The 15,403-nt window shown below is 46.5% G+C and overlaps 2 protein-coding genes across 5 annotated transcripts in view; one reads left to right on the forward strand and one right to left on the reverse strand.

Annotated features, from left to right (window-relative positions):
* The first annotated feature begins 1,384 nt into the window (after nucleotides 1-1,384).
* On the forward strand, nucleotides 1,385-11,410 carry Etfbkmt (electron transfer flavoprotein subunit beta lysine methyltransferase). Of its 4 annotated transcripts, none has more exons than XM_070038431.1 (4): nucleotides 1,385-1,464; nucleotides 2,589-2,616; nucleotides 4,996-5,126; nucleotides 8,822-11,410. In XM_070038431.1, exons 3-4 carry the CDS (start codon nucleotides 5,072-5,074, stop codon nucleotides 9,163-9,165), a joined length of 399 nt encoding a protein of 132 aa, XP_069894532.1. In that variant the 5' UTR covers nucleotides 1,385-1,464; nucleotides 2,589-2,616; nucleotides 4,996-5,071; the 3' UTR covers nucleotides 9,166-11,410. The 4 variants fall into 4 exon arrangements, with proteins under 4 accessions (XP_069894532.1, XP_069894514.1, XP_069894539.1 ...); XM_070038413.1 differs by having other exon boundaries at nucleotides 1,391-1,464; nucleotides 2,589-2,995; XM_070038422.1 differs by lacking the exon at nucleotides 1,385-1,464 and adding an exon at nucleotides 1,945-1,963 and having other exon boundaries at nucleotides 2,589-2,995.
* Nucleotides 11,411-11,764: 354 nt separating this feature from the next.
* The window catches only part of Amn1 (antagonist of mitotic exit network 1 homolog), a 52,329-nt gene continuing 48,690 nt past the window's right edge, over nucleotides 11,765-15,403 (reverse strand). Inside the window, exon 7 of the mRNA XM_070038451.1 lies at nucleotides 11,765-12,252. Within this exon, the coding sequence (XP_069894552.1) occupies nucleotides 12,179-12,252 (74 nt within the window). The 3' untranslated portion in view covers nucleotides 11,765-12,178. The remainder of the gene's footprint in view (nucleotides 12,253-15,403) is intronic.

The following is a 15,403-nucleotide window of genomic DNA, read 5'->3' on the forward strand; positions in this document are numbered from 1 at the left end:
AATAAAAATTAAAAATCCAAGAAAGCACGAGGTCTTGAGTTCAAGCCCTAATACTGGCACAAAGACAATAATGATTGCAAGCTGAGTTGTGGCTGAAATGGTAAAGAGCCAGCCTTGAGTGAAAAAATAAAGGTTTGGGCTGGGAAGGTGGCTCAGTGGTAGAGTGCTTGCCTTGCATGCCTGAGGCCCTGGGTTCGATTCCTCAGCACCACATAAGAAAAAAGAAAAAAAAGCCGGAAGTGGCGCTGTGGCTCAAGTGGTACAGCGCTAGCTAGCCTTGAGCTGAAGAGCTGAGGGACAGCACCCAGGCCCAGAGTTCAGGCTTCACGACCGGGCCCCAAAAAAAATTTAAAAAAAAAAAGAAAAAAAAGAAAGGTTTTTCTAAGGTCATAATATAATGCAGTTAGGTAAAGCTTAACACCCTGTCTATAACAATGAGATTGTCTGAAGGACATTGTTTTGCACTTAGGAACCTTTACAAGAAACTGAATTAGAGATTTTTTCTCTTTCTTTTTCTTTTTTGCCAGTCCTGGGGGACTCTGTGTTTATTCATGTAAAAGTCTTTTGAATGTGTGTGGCCAGTATTAGGGCCTGCACTCAGAGCCTGGGCACTGTTCCTGAGCTTTTGGGCTCAAGTCTAGAGCTCTACCACTTGAGCCACGTGTCCATTTCCAGCTTTTTGCTGTTTAGTAGGACTTACTTTCTTTTCTTTTTCGTTCGTTCCTTCCTCTTTTTTTGGGGGGGGGGTGTCCGGTTGTGGGACCTGAGGGCCTGGGCGCTGTCCCTCAGCTCTTCAGCTCAAGGCTAGTGCTCTACCACTTGAACCACAGCGCCACTTCCGGCTTTTTTCTTTTTGCTTATGTGGTGCTGAGGAATCGAACCCAGGGCCTCAGGCATGCAAGGCAAGCGCTCTACCACTGAGCCACCTTCCCAGCCCCTCTTTCTTTCCTTTCTCCTTCCTTCCTCTCTCTCTCTTGCTCTGTCTGTCTCTTTTTCTGCCAATGTCGCCTCTTCCTTTTTGTCGGCCGTGGGGCTTGCACTTACTTGGCTTTTTTTGCTCAAGGCTGGAAATCTACCACTCGAGAGTCACCTCCACTTTTTGTCTGTCTGGTCTGGTCTCCAGCTTGGACCCTCAGATGTCAGCCTCCAGAGTAGCGTCCTTTCCATGCACCAGCCACCCGCCCTGGGGACTCGCAGCTGCACGCCGTGTCCTCAGGGGCTTGCTTCGTGTCACCTCCCCCACTCTATGTGGGCTGTCCCAGACTGTCACACGCGCCGCTCGCCGGCCAGATGCTACCCACTCCGCACACACACTCGCAGGCAGGGCTTCCCGCCCCGGAAGTGCTGGACAGACTTGGCCTCTCCAGCAGCCGGAAGGCGGGGGCGGGGCTTGAGTCCAGAGATCCGCGACTTTTGGGGCCCCATTGCGCACGCGTAAAGGAGCGGGTGGACCGCCCCAGCCAGGTAAGCCCACCAGAAGGTCCGTACGTCCCCTTTAAGATCAGTTCCTGTTCCCTTGAGCAGAAATGTTTTCTTGGTTGGCTTGTCAGGCTAACTAGATGACCCATGACCTCTCCCCCCGTCCCCAGGCTCTGCAGGCCCAAGCTGGATCCCCAACACCCGCTCATTTCCAACCCCCCCCCCCCAGGCAGGCTGGGGACTGAGCCGCGTCCTGCCCGGCCCTGTATTTTGCTACTTGAGTGTAGGTCTGTGTTTATAAAGTAGGATTTTCTCTGTGCATGTCAGGATTACCCTGAGAAACTTAATTTGCCACCGTCTGCCCCAGCCATGTGGCAGACTCTCCTGTTGTCGCTCATTCACCTAGGGTCCGCCCACAAGCACAGGCATTTGTTTTGGAGACAGGGTTTTTCTCTATTGACCCAAGTTGGCTGCGAAAACATAATCCTCCTGCCTTCGCCTTCCAGATTCTGGGATCACAGATGTGCCCCACCATGCCCAATTGGTATGTGTGTGTATTAACTGGGGCTTGAACTCACACCCTGGGCTTTGTCCTTTAGCTTGTTTCTCCCCCTAGTCCTGGGGCTTGAGCTCAGGCCCTGAGCACTGACCCTGAGCTGCTTTTGCTCAAGGCTAGCACTCCACCACTTGAGCTACAGCACCACATCGGGCTTTTTCTGTGTACTGAGGAACAGAACTCAGGGCTTCATGCATGCTAGGCAAGCACTCTACCACTAAGCCACATGCCCAGCTCATGTCCTTTAGCTTCTTCACTACAGTCTGGGTTTTGTTTTGTTTTTTTTTGGTTGGTCGTGGGGTCTGAACTCTGGGCCTGGGCGCTGTCCCTCAGCTCTTCAGCTCAAGGCATGCAGTCTACCACTCAAGTTTTTCTGGTGGTTTATTGGAGATCTGAGTCTCACAGACATTTCTACCCAGGCCTGACTTTAAAGCACGATGGGATTACAGGCCTGAGCCACCAGTGCCTGGCAGTTCTGGCTTTTTGGTAGATAATGGGAGATAAGAGTCTCAAAGACTTTCCTACCTGGGCTGCCTTTGAACTGTAACTCTTCTGAGTAGCTTCCCAGCTACAGGCATGAGCCACTGGCCCTTCTATCTTATTTTGTTTTCAGATATCCGGAGATTCCAGTTACAACCAAGGTGGGATGCTCCAGTTTGTTCTTGGGCAAGGAGACCCCACATTTGCAGCTGGGTTTTGGAAAGGGCTGATGGCATTGAGCTGTGGCTGCAAAGCTCCCAGGAGGCAGTGGCATGTCCTCAAGGCCTGGAGAAGTGCTGGCTTCTCCCTGTTTTCAGGGCACCGCTGTCCCTGGAGAGGAGCGGGAAGCCCTGTGGACCCAGAGGTGAAAGTGTTTCTGGAAGAGAACACCGAAGTCACCAGCACTGGCAGCCTCACCCCCGAAATCCAGCTACGACTTCTGACCCCCAAATGCAAGTTCTGGTGGGAGAGAGCTGACCTGTGGCCTTACAGCGATCCTTACTGGGCAATCTACTGGCCCGGAGGCCAAGCCCTGTCTAGGTACTGCCCTATTAGAATGGGGGTCTGGGACCGCCACTCATCCTTTCTCCTCTCAGCCCCTCCAAGGCCTCATTCTCCATCAACCATACTTCATCAAAACCCCAAAGTCGCCGGGCGCTGGTGGCTCACGCCTGTAATCCTAGCTACTCAGGAGGCTGAGATCTGAGGATCGCGGTTCAAAGCCAGCCCGGGCAGGAGAGACCGTGAGACTCCTATCTCCAATAAACCACCAGAAAACCGGAAGTGGCGCTGTAGCTCAAGTGGTAGCTCGCCTTGAGCTGAAGAGCTGAAGGACAGCGCCCAGGCCCAGAGTTCAAGCCCCATGGCCGACCGAAAAAAAAAAAAAAACAAAAAAAACCCCAAAGTCACCGAGGCTCACTGAGCCCTCTACTTGGTGGTGGTTTGGATGGTAACCTAGTGGAGGATCTTCTCTTAAGATTAAAAAAAAAAAAAGCCTCCTACAGCGGAGCATGGTGGTACATGCCTGTAGCATTTGGAAAGTGGAGAAAGCAGCAGCATGAGGTTGAAGCCAGCCTGAGCTATGTGGTGAGACCTCAAAAACTCAAAACTAACAACAAACAATTGAACAAGCAGGAAGCCTCATCCATACTTGGCTTTGGTATTTGCCAGAATGAGGAGGTCTGAAGCCTCCCAGAGGTTGGATTTTCAGTTGCCATCAAGAGAGAAGACAGGAATGATCACCAGTAAATTCCCAGGGAGCCAGAGTGACCTCCACAATGCTCTCCGTTGGTCCTCTCCAGGCTTCACACAGGCATAGATGTAGAATTATTAAAAAAGATAAAAGAGCTGGGTCCTGGTGTCTCACCCCTCTAATTCTAGCTACTCAGGAGGCTGAGATCTGAGGGTCGAGGTTCAGAACCAGCCTGGGTAAGAAACTCTGTGAGACTATGTCCAATAAACCACTCAGAAAACTGGAAGTGGCACTATGGCTCAAGTAGTAGAGTGCGGGGCTGGGAAGTTGGCTCAGTGGTAGAGCGCTTGCCTTGCATGCCTGAGGCCCTGGGTTCGATTCCTCAGCACCACATAAGCAAAAAGAAAAAAGCCGGAAGTGGTGCTATGGCTCAAGTGGTAGAGCGCTAGCTTTGAGCTCAAGAGCTGAAGGACAGCGCCCAGGCCCAGAGTTTAGGCCCCACGACCCACAAAAAAAAAAAAGAAAAAGCTAGGCACTGGTGGTTCATGCCTATAGTCTTAGCTACTCTGGAGGCTAAGATCTGAGGGTCGCAGTTTAAAACCTGCCCATGCAGGAAAGTCCAGGAGACTCTTCCACTAGAAAACCAAAGTGGCACTGTGGCTCAGTGATAGAGAAATAGCCTTGAGTGAAAGAGCTCAGGGACAGCGCCCAGGCCCTGAGTTCAAGCCCCACAATGAACAACAACAAAAAAAAGTAGACACTCTTTCCCCGCCCCTCAAAATAACAAAACAAAACCCATGCAAACCTCCTGTGTTTGTGTGAGTACTAGTACTGGGGCTTTTCCTTTTCTTGGCTCTTTCAACAAGGATACTCACTTGAGCTGCAGTTCTATATCTGCCTCTTTGGTGGGTAATTGGAGCTAAGAATCTCATAGACTTTCCTGCCTGGGCTGAATTGGAACTGTGATCCTCAGATCCTAGCCTCCTTAGTAACTAAGATTACAGGCACAAGCTACTGGTGCCTGGCTTGTTTTTTTGTTTTGTTTTGTTTTTTCTTTTGTTGGTCCTGGGGTTTGAACTCTAGGCCTGGGTGCTGTTCCTGAACTCTTTCACTCAAGGCTACCTGTCTATCATTTTGAGCCCAAGCACCACTTTCGGTTTTCTAGTGATTATCTGGAGATAAGAGTCTCAAGGACTTTCCTGCCTGGGCCTCAGACCTCAGCCTCCTGAGTAGCTAGGATTATAGGCATGAGCCACTGGTGCCTAGCTCTGGCTGTTGTTGTTGTTTTGTATAGTCCTTCCAGAACTTTCCCCACATCCCTGAGATTTTTTTTTCTTTTTGAATCTAGGTATCTCTTGGATAATCCTGAAACTGTGAGAGGAAAGTCGGTGTTAGATCTTGGGTGCGGGTGTGGAGCCACAGCCATGGCTGCCAAGATGAGTGGGGCCTCAAGGATTGTGGCCAATGACATAGACCCTAGTAAGGATTCCATATTGCAAAACATTGAAAACTTAATCCTTTTTTTCTTTCAGGATATAAATATGTGCAGACATTCAGCAACAGGATCTCAAGTAGTTCTGGGTGGCTTTGAAGTTGTTATGTTACCTACACCAGCATCAAACTCTGTGTGTGCATGTGTGTGTGCGTGTGTGTTTGCGTGTGCACGCGCACACATGTGCCTTAGTCCTAGGGTTTGAACTGATGGCTTGGCCTCTGTCCCTGAGGATTTTTGCTCAAAGCTAACACTCTTGCACTTGAGCCACAGCTCCATTTCTAGCTTTTGGGTAGTTAGAGATGAGAGTCTTATGGACTCTTCCCTGCTGAGGCCAGCTTTGAACATCTTCACATTTCAGCTACCTGAGTTGTTAGGTAATAGACACAAGCCATCAGCATCTGGCTCATAGTGTTTATTTTTATTTTATTTGTATAAGTATGGGACCTTGAACTCAGAGCTACATGTTCTTACTTGGCTCTTTTTTTTTTTTTTTTTTTCTGCTAGTCCTGGGGCTTGTATTCAGGACCTGGGCACTAATCCCTGAGCTTCTTTTGCTCAAGGCTAGCTAGCACTCTACCACTTGAGCTATAGCCACTTTTTTTGTTTTTTTTCTATTTATATGGTACTGAGGAATTGAACCCAGGGCTTCATGCATGCTAGGTAAGCACTCTACCACTAAACCACATTCGCAATCCTGGCTATTTTTTTTTTTTTTTTGCTGGTCCTGGGGCTTGAATTCAACCTGAGCATTGTTCCTGAACTTCTTTTGATCAAGGCTAGTGCTCTACCATTTGAGCCATAGGACCACTTCCAGCATTTTTTTTTTGTCGGTCATGGGGCCTGAACTCTGGGCATGAGCACTGTCCCTCAGCTCTTCAGCTCAAGGCTAGCGCCCTACAACTTGAGCCAAAGTGCCACTTCCAGCTTTTTTTATGTGGTGCTAAAGAATCGAACCCAGGGCCTCATGCATGCAAGGCAAGCACTCTACAACTGAGCCACCTTCCCAGCCCCATATATATCTTTTTTTTTGGGGGGGGGGTCTGGTTGTGGGGCCTGAACTTTGGGCCTGGGCGCTGTCCCTCACTCTTCAGCTCAAGGCTTGCACTCTACCACTTGAGCCACAGCGCCACTTCCGGCTTTTTTCTTTTTGATTATGTGGTGCTGAGGAATTGAACCCAGGGCCTCAGGCATGCAAGGCAAGCGCTCTACCACTGAGCCAACTTCCCAGCCCCCCAGCATTTTTTTGGTAATTTATTGGCAATCTAAGAGTCTCACACTGACTTTTCTGCCCACATTAGCTTTGAACTATGATCCTCAGATCTCAATCTCCTGAGTTTGCTTGGCTTTTATAATCAAAGCTGGAGCTCTACAACTTGAGGCACATCTCTACTCATTTTTTTTTCTCCAGTCCTGGGGCTTGAACTCAGAGTCTGGGTACTGTCCTTTAGCTGCTTTTTGCTCAAGGCTAGAATTCTAGCACTTGACACAGCACCACTTCCGGCTTTTTCTGTTTATGTGGTACTGAGGAATCAAACCAGGACTTTAAGCATGCTAGGCAAGCACTCTACCACTAAGTCACATTCCAGTGCCTACTTCAGCATTTTGATGGTTAATTGTAAACAAGAGTCTCAGATTTGTCTGCCCAGGCTGGCTTGGAACTGTGATACTCAGATCTCAGTATCCTGAGTAGCTAGAATTCCAGGTGTGAGCCACTGGCACCCAGCATTTATGTTATAATCTTTAAGTAGCTGTACAAAGGAGTTGTCATTTAACAAAGCAGTTTATGAATACAATGTGTCTTGTTCAATGTCACTCTTACCTATTAGAATTTTTTTCTTTTCTTTTTTTTTTTTTTTGGTCAATCATGGGGCCTGAACTCTGGGCCTGGCGCTATCCCTCAGCTCTTCAGCTCAAAGCTAGCACTCTACCACTTGAGCCACAGCACCACTTCCAGCTTTTTCTGCTTATGTGGTTCTGAGGAATTGAACCCAGGGCCTCATGCATGCAAGGCAAGCACTCTACCACTTCCCAGCCCTAGAATTTTTTTTCTTATGCCAGTATTAGAAGGTGAACTCGGGGCCTCTTGATCTTACTTGACTTTTTTCTTTAAACCTACAACTTGAGCCACACTTCCACTTCTGGCTTTTTGCTGATTAACTGGAGATAAAGAGTCTTAGGGTTTGTCTACCAGGCTGGGTTGAGACCTCAATCCTCACACGTGAGCTTCCTGAGTAGCTAGGATTACAGGCATGAACCACAACACCCACCATATTTGGAATAGTACTTTTTTTTTTTTTTTTTTTTGGTCAGTCATGGGGCTTGAACTCTCTGCCTGGGCACTGTGCCTCAGCTCTTTAGCTTAAGGGGAGCATTCTACCACTTAAGCCACAGCGCCACTTCCAGTTTTCTGGTGGTTTATTGGAGATAAGAGTCTTATGGCCTTTCCTGCCCGGGCTGGCTTTGAACCAAGATCCTCAGATCTCAGCCTCCTGAGTAGCTAGGATTATAGGCACGAGCCACCAGCGGCTGGCAGTACATGTTTTAATACTGGGATATATTTTAGTGTTCTTTCTTTCTTCCCCCCTCCCCCTCTCTCTCTGGGTCAATCGTGGGACTTGGCTTGAACTCAGGACCTGGGTGCTGTCCTTGATCTCTTTCACTCAAAGCTAGCACTCTACTGCTTTGAGCCACAGTTCAACTCCCAATTTTCTGGAGATCAGAGTTCTCTTGGCCCGGTATTGGGGGCTCATACCTGTAATCCTAGCTACTCAGAAAGCTGAGATCTGAGGATCACAGTTCAAAGCCAGATGGGGCAGGAAAGTCTGTGAGACTTATCTCCAATAAACCACCAGAAAACCAGAAGTGGTGCTGTGGCTCAAGTGGGAGAGCATTCTCCTTGAGCTGAAGAGCTGAGAGACAGCACCCCACACCCAGAGTTCAAGTCCCAGGACCAAAAAAAAAAAAAAAAAAAAAGTTATCAAAGAATTTCCTGCCCTGAAAAAAAAAGTTATCAAAGACTTTCCTGCCCTGGCTTTTTTTTTTTTTTTTTGCCAGTCCTGGGCATTCAGGGCCTGGGCAATGTTCCTGAGTTGCTTTTGCTCAAGGCTAGCACTCTACCTTGAGCAATAGCGCCACCTCTGGCTTTTTCTGTGTATGTAGTACTGAGGAATCAAACCTAAGGCTTCATACATGCGAGGCAAGCCACTAAGCCATATTCCTAGCCCCCCTGGTTGGCTTTGAACTGCAATCCTCAGATCTCAGTCTCTTGAGTAGCTAGGACTACAGGTATGAGCCACCAGTGGTCTGGCTTTATCTTTAAAAACCAAACAAAAAATCCAAAAACCATTTTTACCAGATGATGGAGGCTCACATGTGTAATCCTCGCTACTCAGGAGCCTGAGATCTGAGGATCACCATTTGAAGCCCAGGCAGAAAAGTCCATGAAACTCTCATCTACAACTAATCAGCAAAAAGCCACAAGTGGAGTTCTGGCTAAGTGATGCAGTGCTAGCCTTGAGCAAAAAATCTTGACAGTGTCTAGGACTTGAGTTCAAGCCCCAGGATTAACACCAGAAAAGGGGGTGGAGGGAAAGGTGGGTTAAATTGTTTTTTAAATAAGGTTTTAGAATAGCCTATTGGCATATATGCTAACCCATTAACTGATCATGTTTTTTTAAAGTTGCAGGAATGGCTGTTGCGCTTAATTGTGAACTGAATTGGCTGAGTCCTTTCCCTATCTTAACTGAAGACATTTTGGATATGGAACAGGAGAAATGGGACCTGGTTGTCCTTGGAGATATGTTTTATGATGATGATCTTGCTGACAGACTCCATCAGTGGTTGAGGAACTGCTCTCGGACCTATGGAACCCGAGTCCTGATCGGTGACCCTGGGCGCCCCCAGTTCAAAGGACACTGCATCCAACGGCAGCTGAGTAAAATAGTGGAGTTCTCCCTGCCTAAGCCCACCTGTCAGGAAAACAACGGACTGACAACAAGTGCAGTGTGGGAATTTTGGCCTTAAATTGTTCTCGTGCTTTTAAGTATCAATACAATCCTGTGTGGAAGACTGTAATCCTGGCAACTTGGGAGGCAGAGATGAAGGGATTGGGGCTCAAGGCCAGCCTGGTTTGAGACCAGTCCAAGTATAAAAGTTCTCAAAGCCTGGCACTGGTAGCTTATACCTGTAATCCTAGCTACTCAGGAGGCTTAGATCTGAGGATCCTGGTTTAAAGCCAGTCAGGACAGGAAAGTCTGTGAGACTCCTATCTCCAATTCACCATCAGAAGTGGAACTGTGACCCAAGTGGTAAGGAGCTAGCCTTGAGCTTTTTAAAAAAGCTCAGATAGTGCCCAGGACTGATGGGTGCACGCGCGCGTGCGCGCATACACACTGCAGCCAATGACTGTCATCTTCAACTACAGGGAAGCATAAATAGGAAGATCACAGATTATGGCAGCCTGAGCCTACATCAAATGATGGAGAGATGTATTCTCCATCTGCTTGCTTGCTCAAGGCTGGGCTCTGTCTCTTGGGAGCCAGTTCCACTTTTTACTGCCTTGCTGGAGATAATAGTCTCATGGACTTTCCTGCCTGGGCTGCCTTTGGATCCAGATTCTCAGATCTCAGCCTCTTGAGCAGCTAGGATTATAGTTGTGAGCTATTGACATTTAGCCCAAGTATACTTCAAATAAACTTCATGAGCAGTATGAGAACTTTAACAGTACACCCTCCTCTCTCAAGTGTGTCAGTCATGGGGCTTGAACTCAGGGCTAGGGTGCTGTCCCTGAGCTCTTTTGTTCAAGGCTAATGCTATACCACTTTGAGCTACAGCTCCACTTCCAGTTTTCTGGTGGTTAACTGAAGATAGAATCTCATGGACTTTTCCTGCACAGGCTGATTTTGAACTGTGATTCTCAGATCTCAGCCTCCTTAGTAGCTAGGATTATATGTGTGAGCCCACCAGCACCCACTCTCAAGTTCTTTTTTTTTTTTTTTTTTTTTTTTTTTTTTGTCGGTTGTGGGGCTTGAACTCTGGGCCTGGGCGCTGTCCCTCAGCTCTTCAGCTCAAGGCAAGCGCTCTACCACTTGAGCTACAGCGCCACTTCCGGTTTTCTGGTGGTTTATTGGAGATAGGAGTCTCACGGTCTTTCCTGCCCGGGCTGGCTTTGAACCGCGATCCTCAGATCTCAGCCTCCTGAGTAGCTAGGATTACAGGCGTGAGCCACCAGCGCCCGGCTCACTCTCAAGTTCTTTATGACACTGAAACTTTATAATATGCCCCTTATAAGCCTGACCAGAAGCTGTAATCACTAAATACATCACTAATAATATTATTATTTTGAACAATCTATTGTCTGTTAAATCAGCTAAGAATAATGGGCTGGGAATGTGGCTTAGTGGTAGAGTGCTTGCATGAAGCCCTGGTTTCAGTTCCTCAATACCACATAAAGAGAAAAAGCTGGAAGTGATGCTGTGGTTCAAATGGTAGATTGCTAGCCTTGAGCAAAAGGAGCTCAGGGAAGCCCCAGGACAAGAAAGAAAGAGAAAGAAAGAAAGAAAGAAAGAGAGAGAGAAAGAAAGAAAGAAAGAAAGAAAGAAAGAAAGAAAGAAAGAAAGAAAGAAAGAAAGAGAGAAAGAGAGAAAGAAAGAGAAAGAGAGAAAGAGAGAGAGAGAAAGAAAGAGAGAAAGAGAGAGAAAGAAAGAGAAGGAAGGAAGGAAGAGGCTTTGAACCATGATCCTCAGATCTCAGCCTCCTGATTAGCAAGGTATTTTTTTTTTTTTGGTCGGTTGTGGGGCCTGAACTCTGGGCCTGGGCGCTGTCCCTCAGCTCTTCACCTCAAGGCTAGCGCTCAACCACTTGAGCCATAGCAACACTTCCGGCTTTTTTCTGCTTATGTGGTGCTGAGGAATGGAACCCAGGGCCTCATGCATGCAAGGCAAACACTCTACCACTGAGCCACCTTCCCAGCCCTAAAGATTTTTCTTTCACAGATTGTTTTTTATTGTGAAAATACCGTACAGAGGGGCCTATTAAATACCATACAGAGGGGACTATTAAATGCTGTACAGAGGGGCCTATTAAAGATTTTAACTTCAGCTTCTGATACCTTCCTTCCCTTCTGCTCTTCAGGCAGGTTCTCACTATGCAGTCTGGGCTATAGCCCAAGCTAACCTTGAACTGCAGTCCTCCTGCCTTAGCCTCACAGGTGCTGGGGCTGTGCTGTGGGTGTGTGCCACTGCGGCCTTCCTTTATGTAGCTATATGTTTCTGACCTATATAAGTACTTCTTTTAAAAAGACCTATTTTTAAAATTTCTCAATTTTTCTTTGTGCATTATGAGGTGAGTTGAACTCAGGACCTGGGCACTATCCCTGAGCTTTTTCACTCAAGGCTACTGCTCTACTGCTTTGAGCCACGGCTCCACTTCTGGTTTTTTGGTGGTTAAAATTGGAGCAAAGAGTCTCATGGACTTTCTTGCCTGGGCTGGCTTTTAGCTGTAGTCCTCAGATCTCAGCTTTCTGAATAGCAAAGATTACAGGTGTGAGCCACCTGCCACTGGCACAAATGGACATTTCAATGCTTTCTGAAGGTAAGAGCCAGAAATAATCATGGCAGAATAATTATGCTTTTAGAAAGACTTTTACTTCAAAGAGTTCTAAGGTTTATTTGTACTAGTTAATATCTCAGAACAGCTCTAATACCTACAGAGGAGGGTATTTCAAGGGAAAACATCATTTGAAACTTACTTCACAAAACAGTCTCTTTCTCTGCCTGAGTTCATATCAGGATTAGCATTTTATAAACAAATACTTATCAAACAAATACAGACTCAAGAGTCGTAGTAACATGTTTAGGAATCTGGCTAGCTTTACAGCACAAACTACATTCATGGGGATTTAGTCTACTCTCTGAGAGCATAGCTTAAATAACACAATAGTCACAAAGTAATGCTAAATTAAGTGGGCAGCAGATATCTATTGACCCAATCTGGAAAGCAGAGTCCAGCTTTCCTTGTTTGACAAATTTCCATAACCTCAGTACACAGTCCACGATACTTGCTTTAGTTTGTTTGGGCCTACTAACTGGTCCAAGACTTCTCGTGAATGATCTATAAAAGAAAACAATGACAGTATATTAATTCACAATAATCAAAGGAAAACAATAATCAGATATAAGCTAGAGAGTTGATTTTTTTATCTCAGGGTTATTTAAAGTATTAAATATCACCATATATAGAGTGAGCATAGTATACCACTGAATAACTCATTAATTAATGGTAAGCCCTTACTTTTTTTTTTGTTAGTCATGGGGATTAAACTCAGGGTGTGGGCACTGTCCCTGAGCTCTTTTACTCAAGGTTAGTGCTTTACCATTTTGAGCCACAGCTCCACTGCCAGTTTTCTGGCAGTTATTTGGAAATGAGTCTTACAGACTTTCCTGCCCAGGCTTTGAACTGCAATCCTCAGATCTCAGCCTCTTGAGTAGCCAGGATTATAGGCATAAGCCACCAGCATCCAGCTTGTTCCTGAACTTTTTTTTTTTTTTTGCCAGCCTGGAGCTTGTGTACTCTGGGCTTGGGCGCTGTCCCTGAGCATTTTTGGCTCAAGGCTAGCATTCTACCACTTGAGCCACAGCTCCACTTCCAGCTTTTTTTTTTTTTTTTTGCCAGTCCTGGGGCTTGAACTCAGAGTCTAGGCACTGTCCCTGAGCTTCTTTTGCTCAAGGCTAGCACTCTACCAGTTGAGCCACAGTGCCACTTCAGCTTTTTCTGTTTATGTGGTACTGAGGAATAGAACCTAAGGCTTCATGCACGCTAGGCACGTACTTTACCACTGGGCCACATTCCCAGCCCCCAAACGTTTTTGCACTATATTTGAACAGTGAACTCCTGGCTTTTTTGTTTGTTTTGTTTATAACTGGAGATAAGAATCTCACAAAATTTCCTGCCTGAGCTGACTTTGAACTGTAATACCTATATCTCAGCCTCCTGACTAACTAGGATTAACAGACATGAGCCACCAGCACCTGGCTTAAATAAAACTTTCTTTTTTTTCTGGTCTTGGAGCTTGAACTCTGGGCCTGAGTGTTGTCCCTCAGCTCTTCAGGTCAAAGCTAGTGCTCTACTACTTGAGCCACAGCGCCACTTCCCATTTTCTAGTGGTTTACTGGAGATGAGTCTCATGTACTTTCTTGCCCAAGATGGCTTTAAACCGAGATCCTCAGATCTCAGCCTCCTGAGTAGCTAGGATTAAAGGTATGAGTCACCGGTACCTGGCTTAACTCAGATTTTTGACAGGTCTACTGTCCATTGCTAGGTAGGTGCTCTGTCACTTAAGCCATGCCTGTAGCCTTTTTAAAATTTTGTTTTTGAGGGATGCTGCTGGGGATCAAATCAAGGATGGTCTCGGGAAGTTACAAGTTTATGGCAGATCTGGTAAACATAATGAGACTGTCTCAAAGAAAAGGTAATACTTAAGAATGAGTTTGAGGGCTGGGACGGTGGCTCAGTGGTAGAGCACTTGCCTTGCATGCTCGAGGCCCTGGGTTCGATTCCTCAGCACCACATAAAAAAAAAAAAAAGCCGGAAGTGGCGCTGTGGCTCAAGTGGTAGAGTGCTAGCCTTGAGCTGAAGAGCTGAGGGACAGTGCCCAGGCCCAGAGTTCAGGCCCCACGACCGGACCCAAAAAAAAAAAAAAAAAAAAAGAATGAGTTTGACAAAAGTTAAAATTTTAATGCGTCTACAAGCTGGCACTGGTGGCTCACACCACTAGCTACTCAGGAGTCTGAGATCTGAGGATCACAGTTCAAAGTCAGCCCAGGCTAGAAAGTTGTGACACTCTTAACCAGCAAAAGGCAGAAAGGAGAGCTGTGGCTAAAGTAGAGCATTCGCTTTGAGCACGAAAGCTCAAGCTCAGCATCTATGCCAAAGTTCAAGCCCCAGGACTGACGTATACACACAGGAGTAGGATCTGCAAACTATAAACATTATTGAATTAGAGAAGATCTAGGCAAACAGAATCACAGTCATTCTCTTGACTGTTTTCTTTTAGGTCAGAAATCAGGATTTGATCTCCATACGTGATGCTTTTGCTGATAGTCTACCAACTGAGGCCACACCTCCAACCCCCAAAGAGTTGGTTAATTTTTTCTTTTTAAAATGTTTATTGTAGCCATGAGTTATCAGCACAAAGCAAAAAACAAACAAAACAGCCATTCTGAGCACAAGTGGCTCACATGCCAACCCAGGCAGGGAAGTCTGAGAGATTTTTATCTCCAATAAACCATGCAGAAAAAGCCAGAACTGGCACTGTGTCCCAAGTGGTGTAGCATTAGCCTTGAGCAAAAAGCTCAGGGACAGCACCTAGGACCAGAAAAAAGTAAAATAAAAAGGTATTGCTACAATGTCATTATTCCCCAAGGTAGCTAAAAATTCACTGCATACACCATCCAATTCTCCAGCCTGTCTGCCTCCCTTCCTACCTCCCCCTACCCCTTCCTTCCTTCTTCTACTGCTAACAGCCAATGCAATTTTTTTTTTTTTTGGTCAGTCATGGGGCTTGAATTCTGGGCCTAGGTGCTGTCCCTGAGCTCTTCATTTCAAGGTGAGAGCTCTATCACTTGAGCCACAGCCCCACTTCTAGATTTCTGGTGGTTAATTGGAGGTAAGAGTCTCACGGACTTTTCTGCTCCAGCTGACTTTGAATTGTGATCCTCAGATTTCAGCCTTCTGAGTAGTTAGGACTACAGGCACGAGCTACCAGCACCTGGCTAGCCATTACAATTTTTAAAAAGAAAATCAGAGACATAGTTCTGAATTTCATTTTATCTGGTGGTAGTTTTTCAGATTATTTTGTCATTAGTCCTTTAGTAAGCATGTCACCTAGTTTTATGTAATTTAAACAACCTGACACTAGATGGCAGCATATTGCCACATAACACAGATGTCATAACCAGTGTCCTTAGGCAGCTCTATCACATGAAAATCTACAGCAGTTAGACTAGGGTGTTTGTTGTTGTTGTCGTCGGTCATCATCGTCATCGTCGTCGTTGTCATCATAATCGTTGGTTGTGGGGCCTGAACTCTGGGCCTGGGCACTGTCCCTCAGCTCTTCAGCTCAAGGCTAGCGCTCTACCACTTGAGCCACAGCACCACTTCCGGCTTTTTTCTGCTCATGTGGTGCTGAGGAATTGAACCCAGGGCTTCATGCATGTGAGGCAAGCATTCTACCACTGAGCCACCTTCCCAGCCCTAGACTAGG

This window comes from Dipodomys merriami, unplaced genomic scaffold, assembly GCF_024711535.1.
Source record: "Dipodomys merriami isolate MVZ:Mamm:240054 unplaced genomic scaffold, mDipMer1.0.p SCAF_10, whole genome shotgun sequence".
In the NCBI taxonomy this organism is placed as follows: Eukaryota; Metazoa; Chordata; class Mammalia; order Rodentia; family Heteromyidae; genus Dipodomys; species Dipodomys merriami.

What these genes read in the sequence shown, in the direction of transcription:
- Etfbkmt (XM_070038413.1), top strand. Translation starts at nt 2,622, where the DNA reads ATGCTCCAGTTTGTTCTTGGGCAAGGAGACCCCACATTTGCAGCTGGG. An exon ending in GGAGGCCAAGCCCTGTCTAG is followed by an intron (nt 2,996 to 4,995) that starts GTACTGCCCTAT and finishes TTTTGAATCTAG; the next exon opens with GTATCTCTTGGATAATCCTG. An exon ending in GGCCAATGACATAGACCCTA is followed by an intron (nt 5,127 to 8,821) that starts GTAAGGATTCCA and finishes GTTTTTTTAAAG; the next exon opens with TTGCAGGAATGGCTGTTGCG.